Source organism: Phaseolus vulgaris, chromosome 1, assembly GCF_000499845.2.
Source record: "Phaseolus vulgaris cultivar G19833 chromosome 1, P. vulgaris v2.0, whole genome shotgun sequence".
NCBI lineage: Eukaryota > Viridiplantae > Streptophyta > Magnoliopsida > Fabales > Fabaceae > Phaseolus > Phaseolus vulgaris.
In genome coordinates, this window is record NC_023759.2 from 808,842 (window position 1) to 825,282 (window position 16,441).

General features: G+C 32.4%; 3 protein-coding genes and 1 long non-coding RNA gene across 5 annotated transcripts; 1 reads left to right on the plus strand and 3 right to left on the minus strand.

Moving 5' to 3' along the window:
* Nucleotides 1-2,102: 2,102 nt before the first annotated feature.
* LOC137816370 (ethylene-responsive transcription factor ABI4-like) lies at nucleotides 2,103-3,312 on the minus strand. Its single transcript, XM_068619474.1, has one exon. The coding sequence runs from the start codon at nucleotides 3,275-3,277 to the stop codon at nucleotides 2,480-2,482; it is 798 nt and encodes a 265-aa protein (XP_068475575.1). The 5' UTR covers nucleotides 3,278-3,312; the 3' UTR covers nucleotides 2,103-2,479.
* A 27-nt stretch (nucleotides 3,313-3,339) lies between these two features.
* On the plus strand, nucleotides 3,340-4,907 carry LOC137816371 (uncharacterized). Its single transcript, XR_011081792.1, has 3 exons — nucleotides 3,340-3,874; nucleotides 4,214-4,366; nucleotides 4,500-4,907. It is a non-coding gene; the product is annotated as an uncharacterized lncRNA (long non-coding RNA).
* An 86-nt stretch (nucleotides 4,908-4,993) lies between these two features.
* Nucleotides 4,994-10,632, minus strand: LOC137816369 (probable GTP-binding protein OBGC2). The gene is made up of 10 exons (XM_068619473.1): nucleotides 10,432-10,632; nucleotides 9,882-10,342; nucleotides 8,365-8,456; nucleotides 7,866-7,949; nucleotides 7,281-7,358; nucleotides 6,735-6,935; nucleotides 6,544-6,651; nucleotides 6,064-6,138; nucleotides 5,749-5,891; nucleotides 4,994-5,366 (listed from the first exon to the last, which is right to left on the minus strand). The coding sequence occupies exons 1-10, from the start codon at nucleotides 10,518-10,520 to the stop codon at nucleotides 5,270-5,272; spliced, it is 1,428 nt and encodes a 475-aa protein (XP_068475574.1). The 5' UTR covers nucleotides 10,521-10,632; the 3' UTR covers nucleotides 4,994-5,269.
* Nucleotides 10,633-13,158: 2,526 nt separating this feature from the next.
* Nucleotides 13,159-16,125, minus strand: LOC137816372 (uncharacterized). 2 transcript variants are annotated; one of them, XM_068619475.1, is made up of 7 exons: nucleotides 15,708-16,125; nucleotides 14,633-14,774; nucleotides 14,192-14,339; nucleotides 14,041-14,116; nucleotides 13,846-13,957; nucleotides 13,627-13,709; nucleotides 13,159-13,420 (listed from the first exon to the last, which is right to left on the minus strand). In XM_068619475.1, the coding sequence occupies exons 1-7, from the start codon at nucleotides 15,771-15,773 to the stop codon at nucleotides 13,370-13,372; spliced, it is 678 nt and encodes a 225-aa protein (XP_068475576.1). In that variant the 5' UTR covers nucleotides 15,774-16,125; the 3' UTR covers nucleotides 13,159-13,369. The 2 variants fall into 2 exon arrangements, with proteins under 2 accessions (XP_068475576.1, XP_068475577.1); XM_068619476.1 differs by having other exon boundaries at nucleotides 13,364-13,420; nucleotides 13,874-13,957.
* Between the last annotated feature and the right edge of the window lie 316 nt (nucleotides 16,126-16,441).

Here is a 16,441-nt window from a genome sequence, read left to right on the forward strand (position 1 = left end):
TGCTGAATTTACTTACGAATTCAGAATTTGTGGGTAATAGTTGGTAGGTAATGCTGAATTTACCTACAGATTCAGAATCTGTAGGTAATGTCCGTAGGTAATGTTGTTCGTAGGTAATATCCGCAGGTAACGTTGAATTTACCTACGGACTCAGATCCCTGAGTAAAAATCCGTAGATAATACTGATTTTTTTTGTAGTGTTATTTAAAGCACTAATGACAGAATATAAGAATGTAATTTTTTTCTTGGCACTTGGAACTATAACTTTGTTGGAAGATTCCAAAACTTAAATTATAGAGGTATTCTAATTATCATTACTTTTTAGAGAATTTTTTAATGTCCTTTATAAACCTGTTTTATAATTATATAAATATGAAGATATTCAAAGTAAATAAAACATGTTTTTGAAAAAACTTGTTAAAATCTTAGTTTAAACATATTTAGCATCATGTAAATATCATTTTTATAGTCATGTAATTATTTATACAGTTTTGTAGGTGAAAAAATATCTCAACTTTCATTTTATATATATTAGTTTTACACTTGATAAGGATTGGAGTACAATAATAGTCATATTCATATATACTCCATTTTAAAAAAAAAGTTTTTTTTATCAGTATTTAAAAAAAACAAACTAAAATATCGATAAAGTAAAACTCAAATTGTTTTACAGGTAAGAATTACTTACTTTCATAATACAAATGTCAATCAAATTATTTAAATAACTAGTATTTTAAGAGTTATTTAAATAATTAGTCATCATTCCATTATATTTCTTTAATATTATTACTTAATATTTAGTTACCAACATAATGCATCATACTAATAAATATTAACACAAAATATAATTTTACGTGATATTTACAAGCAGTAATGTTATCCTACTATTCAAATATGTAGAAAGTAGGTATTACATAAAGTTTTACTAGTGAAACAATTAAGTACACTACATAAGTTATTACTCTTAACATTATTTTATTAAAATATTATTATATTAATATATTTAACTACATATATAACTCTAATTAGGTACAGTAATATTATTTACCAAAATATAAATATTTACGTAGAATTGTCTATTTTACCAGAATATTTATATTACTAATAGAAGAGTTATGTTTATTTTATTTATTCTATATAGATAAGGGATAAAAAAACTATTTAAACTATTGCAAACAAAAATTATGTAATATTATCTATTCCATACAATACTACAAATATATTTTGGCAAAAGATTATTTGCATGAAGACAAATTTATTTATATTAGAACTCTAGTAAGTGTATATACAAATTTTATATATATATATATATATATATATATATATATATATATATATTATAGAAATACTAAGATATTTCAACAACTCAAGATTCCTTGAAGATAAAACAATAAGACACAAATTGTACAGACAAAATTTGTGGAGAAAGGTTCTTTTGCATTAGAATGGTTTGAAGATCTCAAGTAAAGTTTGAAGATAAAACAAAACTACTCAGGTGATAAGAAATGAAGTTTTGAGATAAAACAAGAATACTCAAGACAAAAACTCAAAGAAAAGATTAAAACAAAAGCTGTATTGGCACTTTCTATAGGAATTAAGAGAACCTAAATATATCAGCAACTCGAGAGCATAAGGGAAGAACCCTAAGTCCGACCAGAAAACAAGAACCCTAAGTCCGACCAGAATAGAAGAACTCTACGTCCCATGAAAATAGAAAACAACCCAACCCCTACCTACGATAATGCTAAGGCAAGAACCATAAGTTCCACAAGAATCCGACAAGGTAAAAATGATGTTTACCCTAGTGCAGTAACCCTAATGACGATAACCCATTTTTACCCTAGTGCAGTAACCCTAATGACGATAACCCTAACTACCCTAATGCAAGAACCATAAGTCACACAAAAATCCGACAAGACATGGACATTTACCCTAATGCAGAAGCGTCCTACGGAGGAGGAAAATAACATTTACCCTAATACAGAAACGTCCTAAGGAGGAGGAAAATGACTATTACCCCATAACCAAAAATGTTAAGGAGAGAAATTTTTAAGACAAAGATTTGAGCTTTTTTATGAAAGTTCTAAGATAGAGTTACAACATTATACGATAATATTATACAATAATATATATATTATAATATAATTCTTATACAAAGCATTCTAATAATATGCTGCTGATGATAAAATAATACAGATGATCCCTGTCATGCCGATGAAGTTAACATGACGTCCTTTAGCAGCCTTAAGACATACTTTAAATATAAGACAGAGACCCACATACATATATACACTGCCTATATATATAACCTTTATGTATTCCACAGCCTCACAGAATTAATACATCACTTATATATATATTCACATAACCCTAAGTTTAGGTGATGTATAAGGTATTCATCATCTGAGATGAGATTTCCTTTTATTATTACTACTACTACTTCTGTATCATCAGGCTTAGGAGTTCCATTTGAGATCGATTACATGCACCAGGGAGTTGGCAGCAGAGAGTCCCAAGGACCCACTTCAAGAAAGGTTTCAGCTTCATAAATTCCAGCAGCTTCTGGTATGAGAGGCAAATCCAGAGAAATTGCTTCAGCCCAGATGGACTCATCAAACATGGGGTCAGGAGTGTCATTGAATGACAAAAGAGGATCAACCTTGTTGATCTCCACAGGATTGGAGGAGGGGTAAATTTCCATGGTGGTGGTGGTGGATTCAGAGGGAATTGCGACAAGAGAGTCGCTGGTGTACACAGGGGCAGAATCAGCAATTGCATGCTGAGGGGGCGGGGAGACAACAGGGTTGGTGATGATGTTGGTGTTATTGGAGAGGGTGTTGATGAAATCAGAGGGGGAGAGATTGAAAATATCATAGAAAAGGGGAATCTGAGGGTTTTGAGGCTGTGGGGGTGGTGGCATGTGGGGGATCTGAGGGTTGAGAGAAGGATTTGGTGGTGGAAACTGGAAATTGAAGAGCAGAGGAAGCTCTGGGAGGTTGAGTTTTGCATCAGATCCGTAGAGCTTGCGTGCTGCACCATCATAGGCCATGGCAGCCTCTAAAGAGGTCTCAAATGTGCCTAGCCAGAGGCGTGCACCACGGTTGGGCTCACGGATCTCAGCCACCCATTTGCCCCAAGTTCTCTGCCTCACACCTTTGAAGGTGCAAGTGGCATTCTCAGGGCCTCCTTTGCCCCTCATACACCCCTTTCTGGAACTTGCTTTAGCAGCTTTTTTCACCTGCTTACTCGCATTCATTCCCATGCCTGATTTCAGCATTGTGCTGGGGAAGGGACTATGGAGAGAAGGCTGTGTTTGGTGTGAGAAATGGGAGGTGATGAGGGTATTTATACTCAGATGAGTAAATAGTTAACCCAAGTATTTGAAACGTGGCCCTTAGTGGAGTTTTGTGGCTACTTGGCATGATGATCCAGGATCATCGTGTCAACTATGAGTCTCACTGTTGGTTTCTCTTTAACACACTTGGCTTGGATTTTTGTTTGTATACAAACTCAGGTAGTGAAGAATCGAGAGCAAAACTCTCATTTGGTTTTCCCTTTATTTATTGAGTGAGACCATGAATGCAGACTATAAAAACCGAACGATAAGGGAAGAAATTAAAAGCTGTAAGCGGTTTCTCTTGGTTTATACTGTTTATCTAATGCTTTCTTTTGCCATGTGACATTTGGAAGAAACAGTGCAAGATAACTATGAGACTCTCAGGAATGAAACTTTAATCCATGAAATTGCAATAATTACAAAGCCAAAGTAACGGATCCTGGTAGTTTCAAAGTTTGGAATTGTAATCAGTGCACATTAAAGAACTACAACCAGAGTTAATGACTGCTAAGAAACACGTGCCAGTCTACCAAAATGGTTAGACGTTTCACATTTTGTTTACTGTTTCAGTGATGTGCATTTTGCATTCACAGATACTCACTAGTTATCTATGAGTTAGTTTTTTTGTTGGAATAAATCAGAAAGAAGTGTTTCCTAAGGAAATATAAAAAAACTGTGCAGATCATTCTTGAAATGCACTTATCAATACTGATAAATTAAGATTGGAAATAGTCTTGAAACTTGGCATGATTTAAAATAGAAAATATTCACTTCTCAAATGCACTTTAACAACTAGAGTAAGTAACATATCTAGATTAATTTAAAACTGATATGAAATAGTTTAGATATATTATATTATTTTTTTTCTTGTATCAGGTGATTCTGATTGATATGGGAAGAGTGCAGAACAAGACTAGGTATCCCTCTGTGTACGACAGAGGTATCAACAAGGACCAGTTGCAAGTACAGCATCATTGTTCTTTTTTTTTTTCTTGTGGAATTTGAGGTTTTCAAAACCATGATTCTTGGGTATGATGTTTATCTCCTAACTATGATTTGTTGGCTTTTCACATTGAGATACATGTATGTCCAAATGTGCTGTTACACTATATTCCAAACTTTCTACTCAAAGTGAGATTGGTAAACATGATTTTGCTCACAGGTGGCAGTTACATAAAAACACGTTATTTAGACATGCAGAGAAATATAGTTGATGCTCTCAACATCAGCTCACATGAGTAGACACTTGACATGCCAGTGAGATCTTATGGTCATGGTATCATGAAAGATTCAATAATAACAAGTAAAAGCGCTTTAACAGAGGTATGAGAAGTACAATTCACTCCTCCAAAAGTGCTTTATTTTGTTTGAACTAACAAATCTAGAAGTTGCAAATGAGAACACATGCACAAATACTTCCACAGAAGATGACATAGTCCTTAACAAATATTTATTATGCCATTTATTATACCCTCTAATAATATTTATTATGCTATTTGTAATCTTATAACATATTTATTGTGCTATTTATGGTGCCAGCATGGGACTGACAGACAAGATTCTTGGCCGCATTATAGAATATAAATATTGCATAATTTTGATTACATTTGTACTATATATTATACAAATTTCATGTGGAATTGTCACTCTTCATGCTTGAAAAATATATAAACTCCCATTCTCAATTTGTCAATTTTGATGCTTGCAATTTTGTAAACTTTCATGTCAATTCTGATGCTTACAACAGTATAAACTTTTTTATGTCAATCTTGATGCTTTCATCGTATCTCACTCCTGAGAACTGGTAATAATCTTTCTTAACTTTGTTCTCTGATAAATTCACATTAATACCAGACTAATTTTCATGTTGTCAATGCAAAAAGGCCTTGATAAACTGCAATGCAATATTGCTTAACAAAAGCATATAATAAGCTATTCTGAAGTAGAAACCAATGTTTCACTAGAATCCTTGCACTTCTTTAGAGCAGCCCTTATCTCCTTCAACATCTCATTAATCCGGACACCCTTTCTGCAAGCAACAACAAAATTTGACCAAAGTCAATGTATAGAATTATAATACAATAAAGAGATTGTTTGCACAATTACTACACGAGTGAAGAAGAAAAATATTTTAAAAAACATATAAAACAAGTTGTCAAGCAGAAAAACACTTTCAAAAGACTCTCGCACTTACAGAAGGCTGACTCTTGTTGACCAAAGTCCATGTATTAGAATTATAATATAATGAAGAAATTGTCTAAGCAATCACTATTCGTGTGTGAAAGAACAAGAACACTTTCAAGAAGAAATATAAAACGTAAAAAACACTTTCAAAAAGAAAATATAGAGCAAATTGTCAAACAGAAAAACACTTTCAAAAGGAAATATAAAACAAAGTCTGGATCACTTACAGAACACTGACTCCAACAACAGAAAGAGGTCTAGGATAGTCCTCCAGTCTTTTCTCCTTCGTGTCAGTTTCATCAGACAATTGAGCACCACGGTTGCCAATTCTCATGATTTCTTGAATCAATGATGGAAGTCTGTCCTTTGCCTAAGATTATAATGAGATGAAAGTGTTTGTTATGTGACATAATTTTGCATATTTCTTGAAAATACATGACCCTCCCTAAACAATCCAGATGATGCATTGGCCATCCCTTTTCAAGATAAAAAGAAACTAAAAGATAACACTTAACCCACATATTGGCTCCGACACTACATACCTCTGGTAGGTCAATCTTATTCAAAACTACAACATACGGTCTCTCAAGGTAAGCAGGATTATACATGCGCAACTCCTGAAAAACAGAGAAATTGCAATGGGGAAAGAGCATGAGCAGGATTGAAAACAGAGAACTTGGGAAACTCTTCACAGCAAGAAAAAACCGGTATTTCCTGCTGTTATTTATTTGTATATTTTGCCTAGCTAACTGAAAATACCAAATGGACAAACAACAGAGTTGTGATTATCAACAACAAAGCAGCTTAACATGACTTACAAATTGTTGACTTTTAAGAAAAAACTAATTAGGGATAATAAGATCAATTTTCCAAGTAAACTCCCTTCTAATTGATATAATTAGAATTAAGACTCCTCCACAGCTAAAATAAACAACACTTTAAATCAAGCTGTTGAACCAATGAAAAAACCTTAGCCTGAATGGATAAAAAAAATATATCCAGTTATACTGTAAAGTACATACTTCTCTGACAGTTCTGTAGTCATTTACAGGACTCTCTGTGGCAGCATCAACAACATGGACCAATAGCCGGGTCCTCCTGAGGTGCCTCAAAAAATTGCGACCAAGACCCTGAAAGTGAAAGACAAAACCGTTATTTAGCATCTCAATGGTTTAAAATGGGAACATTTGATCAAAATAAAAGTATTTGATACCTTTCCTAAATGAGCGCCTTCAATAAGACCAGGCAAATCTGCCAATGTAGCTTCGGATGAATACATTCCTGCCCCCAGGCTGGGATCACCACCTAGGCGTCCAAGATTTGGCATTAATGTTGTAAAAGGGTAATCAGCAATGTCAGGTTTAGCAAGTGTAATGGCAGCCAGAAGTGTTGATTTCCCAGCATTTGGAAGTCCCTAAAATAAGATTAACGTGGTCATGAGATGAAAGGATGAAAACACCAGGAGGACAAAATGTAAGAAACAACCAATATACAGTTGACCTTTGTTCATCAAACAAACAAATGATTTGATACAAAGAAAGAAAAAAATACTTCAGGTATATTACACCTCTCCATGTCATCTTTCACAAACTCCACACCATGGTATTTTAGTTTCCCGACAATGATAAAGTTATCTTCTTGATATGGAGATAAAAAAACTAAAACTTCACCGATGTCAAGCTCACAGTTATTATTAAGATAGAACTAAGGCATCATATTACTAAATAAAAAGGGCATTATGCATAGATGCAAAACTTACAATCAGACCAACGTCAGCTACAACTCGTAGGATCAACTCCAACTTAACTTCCTCTCCAGGTTGACCGTGAACTAAAATCTGTAAAAAAATTAAATAGTAATGTTATATCTTACAGTGAGATAAGAACAGAAGTTGCTAATGCAGAAATTTCAAAATACTCCTACTCTACTGTTTCCAGACTGAAGAAGATTTACATTTACAAACAAAGCCAAATATTACACTTGAGAAAAATACAAAAGAGTTAGAATGAATTTGAGTGAATTTCCCTCTCTTAGGATCTCATATTTATAATAACTTTGGATACATTAGATACAATGAATGAATTCTATTTAAGATTATTTATTCTAACAATTACAATTAACAATTTAAAAGCAGAATATTAGTAAACCCATGGCAAAAATAGTGAAAAACAAGTATACAAAATAATTGGTCAGTCATTATGAAATTGTAAAACTCAAAAATACTTTGGTTAACTGAGACACCGGTTGATTTTATCCTTATATAAGATTTTCAATTTGCACAAGATTGTAACTATAAGAGGTTACTAATGATATATTTCCAAGGACGCATACTGATAAACTTTACCTTGTCTGAATCATCTCTCATCACATTTGTTGTCTGAGCCATCATCTTTTTTCTTTGACCATGTGGCATTTCCAGCAAGCTAATCTGGGCATGCAAAAAAGAAAATTCAGATTCAGGTGTAAAGTACAAAACTAACAAACAAGATAAAGGTATGTCATGAAAAAATGAATGAGAAGGGCAGCCCAGTGATCAATGTTCCAACCTAATGGGGTCTAGGCAGGGTAGACGTAAGCATCCTTACTCCTACAAACCCAAGAGGCCAATTCCTGAATTTAAACCCATGACTACTTTAACGTCATAAGGCAACAACCCTACTGTAGTGCCAAATGATTTATATGCACATGTGAACTCTGACAGTCTAATTATTCATTTTATCATCAAGCTGAAACAATACAACTTATCCACCAAACAATTTGGTAATGTCTTTCATCGATTAAAATATTCATAACTCAATCACAACATTAACAGATTTGAATAGAATTTTGAATGTGTACACTACCCCTCCTTGTCCTCCCCTAGCGACGAGAACTTCATCACCAGGTCGTGCTAGATCAGCCGACACCTTCCCTCGCTTGCTTTTCACAACTGTACCTGTGACATTTATAAACGCAGTCAAATTTAATTCTTGGCAGATTGTTTTTACCAAACAAGAACCAAATGAAAACAAGTTAACCTTTTTTTGTAACTAAATTCAAAACATGCAAATTCAAAATGAAAGCAAAAAAAGAATAAGTCGATTGCCACCTGATTACTTGTTTGGTTTGAGAAAATGTCTCCTGTTTTCATCAATGATAAAAGCATCATTTTATATTCACTACGTTTCTAATTTCAAAGACTTATTTTTTATTTCACCATTCTATACAAAGAGAAAATAAAGTGATATTTTTGTAATTATAAATGAAAATAGGAAATAATAAACAAAAATACTTTCTCAAACCAAACAAGAGACATTTGTTTTTCAGTTTTCTTTTCATTCTTGGTTGATACTTTTTTAGAACAAATTACACCATCCTCTTTTAAAAATACTTAATTTACATTCTTCCATCTACTTTAATTACGTACCCTTCCTTTGCGAGATGAATATATGTTACACTTTAGTCCATTTTAATGTAAACAAAGACCTTAAGAGTGGTGAACAACTATGAATAAGCCTCCTAAAGACATTTTTGCTTTCTCTACAACTTGCAATGTCGCCTACAACTAAAGGTGTGTTGAGTCCTGTCCAACATCAATCCCTTGTGAGAATGTGATGAGTACATGATTGAAAATTATCTTTATTAATATTAGTTTTAGAGAATAAAATACGTGTTTCTAAACACTAGATTTTACTTTGACTTGTGTTTGCTTTAAATTTGTAATTGTAGCTTGGGTTAAGATTGAGTTTCAATTAAAGACTCAATCAAATGGAGTATGCAAATCACGGCCAAGAGAGGGGAGATAAGAGTTCAGGTCATTTACTATTTCCCTTTCGGTTTATATTGCTTCTCATATTAATGTTTTAAGGCAAGGAAGACATTCATTTTATGATTATGAACTTGTAAGGATATTCCAATGTCTTCTTATCTTCTATCAGAGTGTCATCCCTGTTGAGAATGCATCTGAACGAGGGATTAAGGTAAAACACACATACATAAAGTTCGACCCCCTTTTACCGGAATCAAAACTTCATCCAAAATTTTTATTATTTTCATTGGACCTGATTCAATAAACTTTGCTGTAAGCACTCTACTAAAAGAATAAGAAAATAAAATTAGTTTCCTTACAAATTAAAATTAATTTATACATAAGTAAATTTCCAAAACTTGTTTCATTTTAAGTCTATTATAATTTATTTTCATCTCATATATAAGTTAATTTTAGCTAACTTATATAGATTTTTGTTCCTTTCTATTTTTTAACATTGGGAAAATGTTTCTAGCGTCACAAAGCCTAATCATAAAAGTTCAAAAACAGCTATCAATTAGGCCAATAATCAGGAAAAAAAATCAGTAAAACACAAAAACAGAGCATACAAACCTACAGGAACAGGAATGCGCATCGTGGGCGCCACAAGTCCATTCCGCAACATCGACGTCAAAACGCCCATCGCACCAACGTTGCCACCGCGCTTGGCTTGATACCTGCTCTTGCTGTGAAACTCCAGCAACGTGTCTAAACCCTCGTCGGCGTAGATCACCACGTCCCCTCCGTGCCCTCCCGAAGGGAGTATGAGCGAGCCATCGAAGTCTCTCTTGAACGAGCCTTTCCCTTTCTTCTTCGCTTTACCCTGCTCCTGCTCGTTCTTCTCTCTGTGATTCAGCACCGCGCCGTGGCCTCCGTCGCCCGCGCGAACGGTGATGATCACGTGGTCGAAGAATTTGTGAGGCTCCTTCATCAACGACGGCGGAGGAGACGCGGCGGCGCCGGTAACGCCGCACCGTACCGTTTTCCATTTGTGATTTTGGTGGTTTCGTGTGTTGTGGAGAAATTGAACGCTCCTATATAAGTAGGAACAATTTTGAAACCGAAAATGGATAAATAAAAAGTGAGCGAAAATGGATAAATAATGAGTGAGTGAGAATAGTACCTTGGTGGAATGAAGAGAGTGGAGAAGAAACGAGTTTCGTGCAATTGAACGTTGGAAGACGAAGAAGGTGGCGATATTAGAGACACCATTATCCGAATTTGGTTAGAAAGGAAGAAGACAAAGAGTGAGAGAGTGTGTTTACCGTGTGAGTGAGAGAAAACGATTATCTTCAAACGGAAAAATATCAAACTATCTCTAAAAGAGCTACATGTATAAATTTAATTGATTTTTATAAGTGAATGTAATTTGTCGAATGGTTTTTATTAAAAGACTTAAGTAAATAAAAACGTACTTATTCGTGGAATAAACAGTTATAATTTTCGCTGAATAAAACACGATCCAGGAATCACTAAACATGTCTCTAACCGTCAGTTGAGAGATCCACATGACCAAGGTCCGAGTCAACCTACAAAAGAGGAAACTAGTATCGAATATCTACGTGGATCAACATTACTCATTCTCCCAATATCCATACAGGTACATAATTATTAATATATGATTAATAGCTTCGTAGAATTATTATTAACACGTTTATATTGACTATTTTTGTTTTATAAATATTTAATAATATTAGCATATGATTATTAACCATTGTGCGTTATTAATCGTGTGTGTATATACAAATATTAATGAATTTATTATTAAATTATAATAAGAAATTTACATTTTTAAGAAAAAAAAAATAACTTATCTTTAAAGGAGTCTTCTTAACTCTTTATTCGACACGTCTTACATTTTTTTTTTAAATTACATAAAAAAACTAATGACATATATTTATACACATTAATAATATATAATTTATAATAAAATTTTAAATAAACAATAAGAATCTCATAAATATATATAGTTTTTTTCACAAAAAATTGTTATTGACTATATATATATATATCATGTTTTTCTTTTGACAAAATAATAATTTTTTAATTAAATTGATCATTTAGTTTTTTATGTAAGAATAACAATTATTAAAAATTACAAAAATAATATACATATATTGTTTGTGTATGTAAATATTGAATGTTTTATTTATATTTTTATTGTAAAATCTTATTGTATTTTAAGCTATCTTTAAAATATTTAATATAATAAATAAGTATGATGAAATTTATTTAATATTTTATAAAATAATTTATAATTAAGTAGAATATTAAGATATACATATATTTATATGTCATACATAAATAAAAAGGATAACATATGATTTTGAGATACCAATTTTTTTTATAAACATTTTTTATAAAATTTTCACTTTCTTTATCAATGTGTCCTTCTTTGATAAGACTTTTGTGAAAGTTTTAAAAACATCTATTGAAAAAGCAATATATAGTTGATAATGGCTAAAAATATGAAGTAGAAGGTAAATTCAAATGTTGGGTATCATTTATCCCTATGATTTATTTATAATTGTAAATTTAGCTTCACGAAAAATTATTAGCACAAACAGAAGATCGACATTTTCTATTGTTTCATGTTTAATTCTTGATAAGAAATATCTTTTTTCCAACATGATGACCTATCAATATTTCAATATCCGACATGTTCATGTAGAACCACAACACAATGATCTTGTTCCATTATAAAACCCAGAGTTATTGTTTATGCTTTGTAATAATATTAATGGTACACATTTTTTAACCTTTAAAATATGTCGTGACAAGTCACTTGGAGCAATGTAATGCAAATACTCTTATTGGTATAAATGATGCATGTCTCCTTCAACCTCATCAAATCACAACAAACTATGTTGTTTACCTGAAAAATTATTGATAATCATGTCATTAAGTTTTTCAGCATCTTCAACTTTTAGAGTCAATATAGCTATATAAACCAGGTGCATTCCATTTATGAAATTCCAATTAGGAAGGTCTATGTTATATAAGTTTTTGTATTTAACCTTTTCTTTCCCATGATATTTATAGTTCGTGGTGTACTTTTACCATGTTATCAAAATTTGTAAGTTCAATCTTATCTTCAATGCATATGAGATATTATGAAAAATAGTTATTTTGTAATGATCACCTATTTTATTATAAATGCAATAATTTTGTGTTATTCCATAAATAAGACTTAACAATACATGCCAAAATCATTTATATCTTTGTACCATTTTGAACAACTCAAAGTACTATATCTTCCTAATATCATCACTTTTTCTCTGAAATAGAGAATCATGGTATAAAAATCATTTGATTATCAAGCTAATGCCTCCAAAGCATATTTAGTAGTATAAGCATATTTAGTAGTAACGGATGTTTCATTCCAAATGATTATTTTGAGAGCAAATTCATGACAATAGTACCATTTTTTATCACCAAAATTCAATTTATGGTATTTTAATAATTTATTTATATTTCTTCTTTAGTTTTTTAAAGTATTTGGAAAAAAGGCAAATCAACTGGTATACCATATAAGTATCCAAAAAGCTTGATGGTGTAACATATAATTTTATAACAATAGTATCAAAAAATGTATGTAGCAACTATTTTTAAAAAGAGAATTCATTATTTATTTATTTATTTTAACTTATTAAATATATTCTTCAAAAAAACTTACATCGTTTTTATTTTTTATTTTTTAAAGTTTAAACATACTTTTTATATTCTTCTAAAAGTTAAACATATTTTTAAATCATACTGTCGCAAAGAAAATGTATCTGGTTCTGTCAGCTAAACCTCACAACGGAGTGAATACAATCTAAAATGTGGAAAATTATGGAAGAATGACATCTTAAAGCCACACATATTATCGAATTTCTTATGCAGAAAACCAGTTTTCTCCATTTTCAAGGAAGACTACAAATGCAGTATGACTAGATAGCCTGCTACCAAAAACTTTATACAAGAGTATATGAAGACAACTTTACACTAGTGATCAAATTCCCTCAAGTGGCAAAAAGGAACAAGGTATACGTGCTTCTTTCCCCAATCCCAGTGGATATTTAACTGCTGTGCATAAGAAAATTCCTCAACGAAAATGGTGGAAGCCCCTTCTGCAACGAGCAAATGAATAATCAGTTTGAAACACTGACTAATTTAATACGTGGTGTCACTCAAAAATAGATAAGAAAACAAAATGATTAGTGAGTTGGACAGAACTAGTTGAAGCTTGAATTGCAAAAGCACTTGTGTGAAAAAGGGCAACATATGCTGCCATCGAAAACTAAAACTACAGTAGTATAATAATGAATGGCCTAACCATGCGCCTTAAGTCTTCTCTAACTAATGTTAGCTGCTGCATAAGGCGCTCCATAGTACTGCAGTTGGGAAGGTTAAAGTGTTCTGGCGATCACCAACATCAACAGAAAAATTAAGAAAAAAGACAAAGACAATCATATTTAGCATGGGATAGAACAAAGTATTAAGATTTGCAATAAAATATATAGTAAGTATAAGGAGCAGAGTGAAGTTAACCAACCGAGAAGGGCGACATTCAAATTACCCACCACGTGGTGCCGATAGCCTGTGGTAGTCAGATGAGCCATTGGAGATTCCAGTATATTCTTAAAAGCAAGAAGGGACATAAAATCCTGAATCAAGGGAAGCTTTATGTTTAGTTCACCTTAAAGACACATACATGTATCAATGAATAGTTAGCAAAAGGCAAACATACTTCAACTCTTTCGCTATATATTGAGTGGCTCGCATAGGAACTCATATTGGCCTGAGCAAACTCCACAGCTTCTGCCCTGCTAACACAAGATTCTATGATAGCAAGAACATTGCAACATGCTCACTTGGAAGAAAAATTAATCTCATCTCACCATTTCTGAGAGCAAACAAGGACAACAAAATGAAGGCTTAGAAGATCAAGCATCAAATCCTTATTGTTTTTTAAAATATCCTGTGACAGCTGTTCAATGAGCTCAATAGCTTTCAGTGAATTTCCCTCCAGTACATAGTTAACGATTCCTAATGATGAAAGAAATTTAGTCAAGGAGGCCTTACTAACTTTAATATGCTCCAATGAAAAACAATTCAAATTTCAGAAGCAATCCCCAACATCCTCCATTATTGGAGGGCCAAAATCCCCGAATATAAACACTCCATTGAACAACATCGGTTCTTGTATTCAAGTTTATATGATACAAATCTTTCAACAGGAGATGAAAAAGCTAGGTTTGAAGTGCACAAGCCAATAAAATGATATTCACATGAAATCAAAAGTCTTCGAGAAATACACTGAAAGACAGCAATAAACCCACTTTTTTTTGTTTGCATGCTCTCCAAATATTCTGCAGGCCGCTGCATCCCAATGCAAGCAATGAAGGCCTCTGAAGACTCTTCGTAGAAATTGTGTGCAAGATACGACAGAATGATGTTGTTCACATCTTGTTCATTTATAGCCTGTAAATAAATACATGTAGCAAAATAAAGTGTACGGAAAGTAAATTATTACCAAAAGTTATGACTACAGAAATAATATAAGTACATAACCAAGAGATCATAATTGTCCACAGTAAAACACCTAACAGTAAGCTAGTAACCATACATGCAATAGTTCTGTTAGAAGTACCAAATGCCACATGAGCTCAATTTCATTGATCTTTTTCAGAAAATTCAAAAAACGCAGCTAAAAAGGAGCTTCTTTGAATTGACATATTTTCCATTGCAGAAGTAGCAGAAAAATGGATTAAGCCTCAACAAATCCCAACTACCCTGAGTTTTTTTTTCAGAATTTCTCAAAACAACAGTTTATTTCTTGACAAGGCCAAATTAAATATGATATTAAAGTAGATGACAAAAGAGTATTTAAGAACGAAGCACCCTAAACCCAAAATATATGCAACAAATCAAATACTACAAATCCTTCACATTGCAAAACAGATTACACAGAGGACAAGAACGCAGACCGGCTGTGCATATGAAAATGAGATCACAGCTTCATAACTTCACTTTTCAGACACATCAAGACCAGTGCATAACAACCATTCCTAACACAACTCTAGGAATCAAATAGAGTTCAAAATAAGCACTGAAACATTACTCTAGACTTAAATTCGACGCAAAAGGAATAGCCAAAACTTGTGGAGTAAAAAAGAACCAAAAAGGTTGCAATCTTGTCTGAATCTTGCCACATTCTGTGGTAGAAAGCAAGAGCGCAGTAATTTTCATCGCACATTTTTCATATCAAAGGGAGCGAAACTTAGAATCCTAGAAGAGGTAGTAACGAGAACTTCGAAACTGAACGAAATGCAGCGTTAGTAGAAGAGTAAAGCTTCGCAACGAAAACAAAAAATAGTGAAATTGTAAGAGGAAAATGGTGAAGAAGAAACTCACAATTTCTTCGTAGTGGCTAGGATGAATGTCCATGGTTGGAACTTCGAAGCGTCGATTGGGAGACATAATCGGAGAAGAGAAGCTTCGATTGTGTGTTAGCGTTAATTTGCCATTACACGCGCGCGCGTGTTTATATATATATATATATATGTATATATATGAATTTGTTGTGTGTGTCTTCCTTTCAGGTCTCAGCTGCAACGGAATAACTAATAACTAAAAACCGCCGCCACAAACAAGGTTTTACTAACTGTAATAACTAATAACAAAAAATTAATTAATCATTCTTGTTTAGGACTCATTTATTAGGAAACACGTAATAAAATGATAAAAAAATAATTTTATCTAATGTTTTCTCCTATGAGAATATCTATATACTATTGTACTAAGAAAGTATTTATATATTATTAGAATATAAAAACTACATTTTATATATCACTAATTTTTATTAGTTTATAAAATAATATTTATCTTGATAAGTGATTAATTATTTTTTATCAATAAATTAAAATCAGTTGTTATTAAATAATGTTTTCGGTGAAATAAAGAAATACATTAAAACTTGAAAAACAATAGCAATAGAAAAAGACAATATTCGTTCATATATATTAAATTTTAAGTCTTCGTTCCTTTATGTAGTGTTTATAAACTTACTCTCTGATAATTGCTAATAATAAACATCTTAAATTATAACCAAATCAAGATGAAGATAAGTAGTCATGCTAACATCTTAG

What these genes read in the sequence shown, in the direction of transcription:
- LOC137816370 (XM_068619474.1), bottom strand. Translation starts at nt 3,277, where the DNA reads ATGCTGAAATCAGGCATGGGAATGAATGCGAGTAAGCAGGTGAAAAAA.
- LOC137816369 (XM_068619473.1), bottom strand. Translation starts at nt 10,520, where the DNA reads ATGGTGTCTCTAATATCGCCACCTTCTTCGTCTTCCAACGTTCAATTG. An exon ending in CTAGGGGAGGACAAGGAGGG is followed by an intron (nt 7,950 to 8,364) that starts GTAGTGTACACA and finishes TTGCATGCCCAG; the next exon opens with ATTAGCTTGCTGGAAATGCC. An exon ending in AAGGCGCTCATTTAGGAAAG is followed by an intron (nt 6,652 to 6,734) that starts GTATCAAATACT and finishes TTTCACTTTCAG; the next exon opens with GGTCTTGGTCGCAATTTTTT.
- LOC137816372 (XM_068619475.1), bottom strand. Translation starts at nt 15,773, where the DNA reads ATGTCTCCCAATCGACGCTTCGAAGTTCCAACCATGGACATTCATCCT. An exon ending in CTAGCCACTACGAAGAAATT is followed by an intron (nt 14,775 to 15,707) that starts GTGAGTTTCTTC and finishes ATTTATTTACAG; the next exon opens with GCTATAAATGAACAAGATGT. An exon ending in TTTGAATGTCGCCCTTCTCG is followed by an intron (nt 13,710 to 13,845) that starts GTTGGTTAACTT and finishes GGTGATCGCCAG; the next exon opens with AACACTTTAACCTTCCCAAC.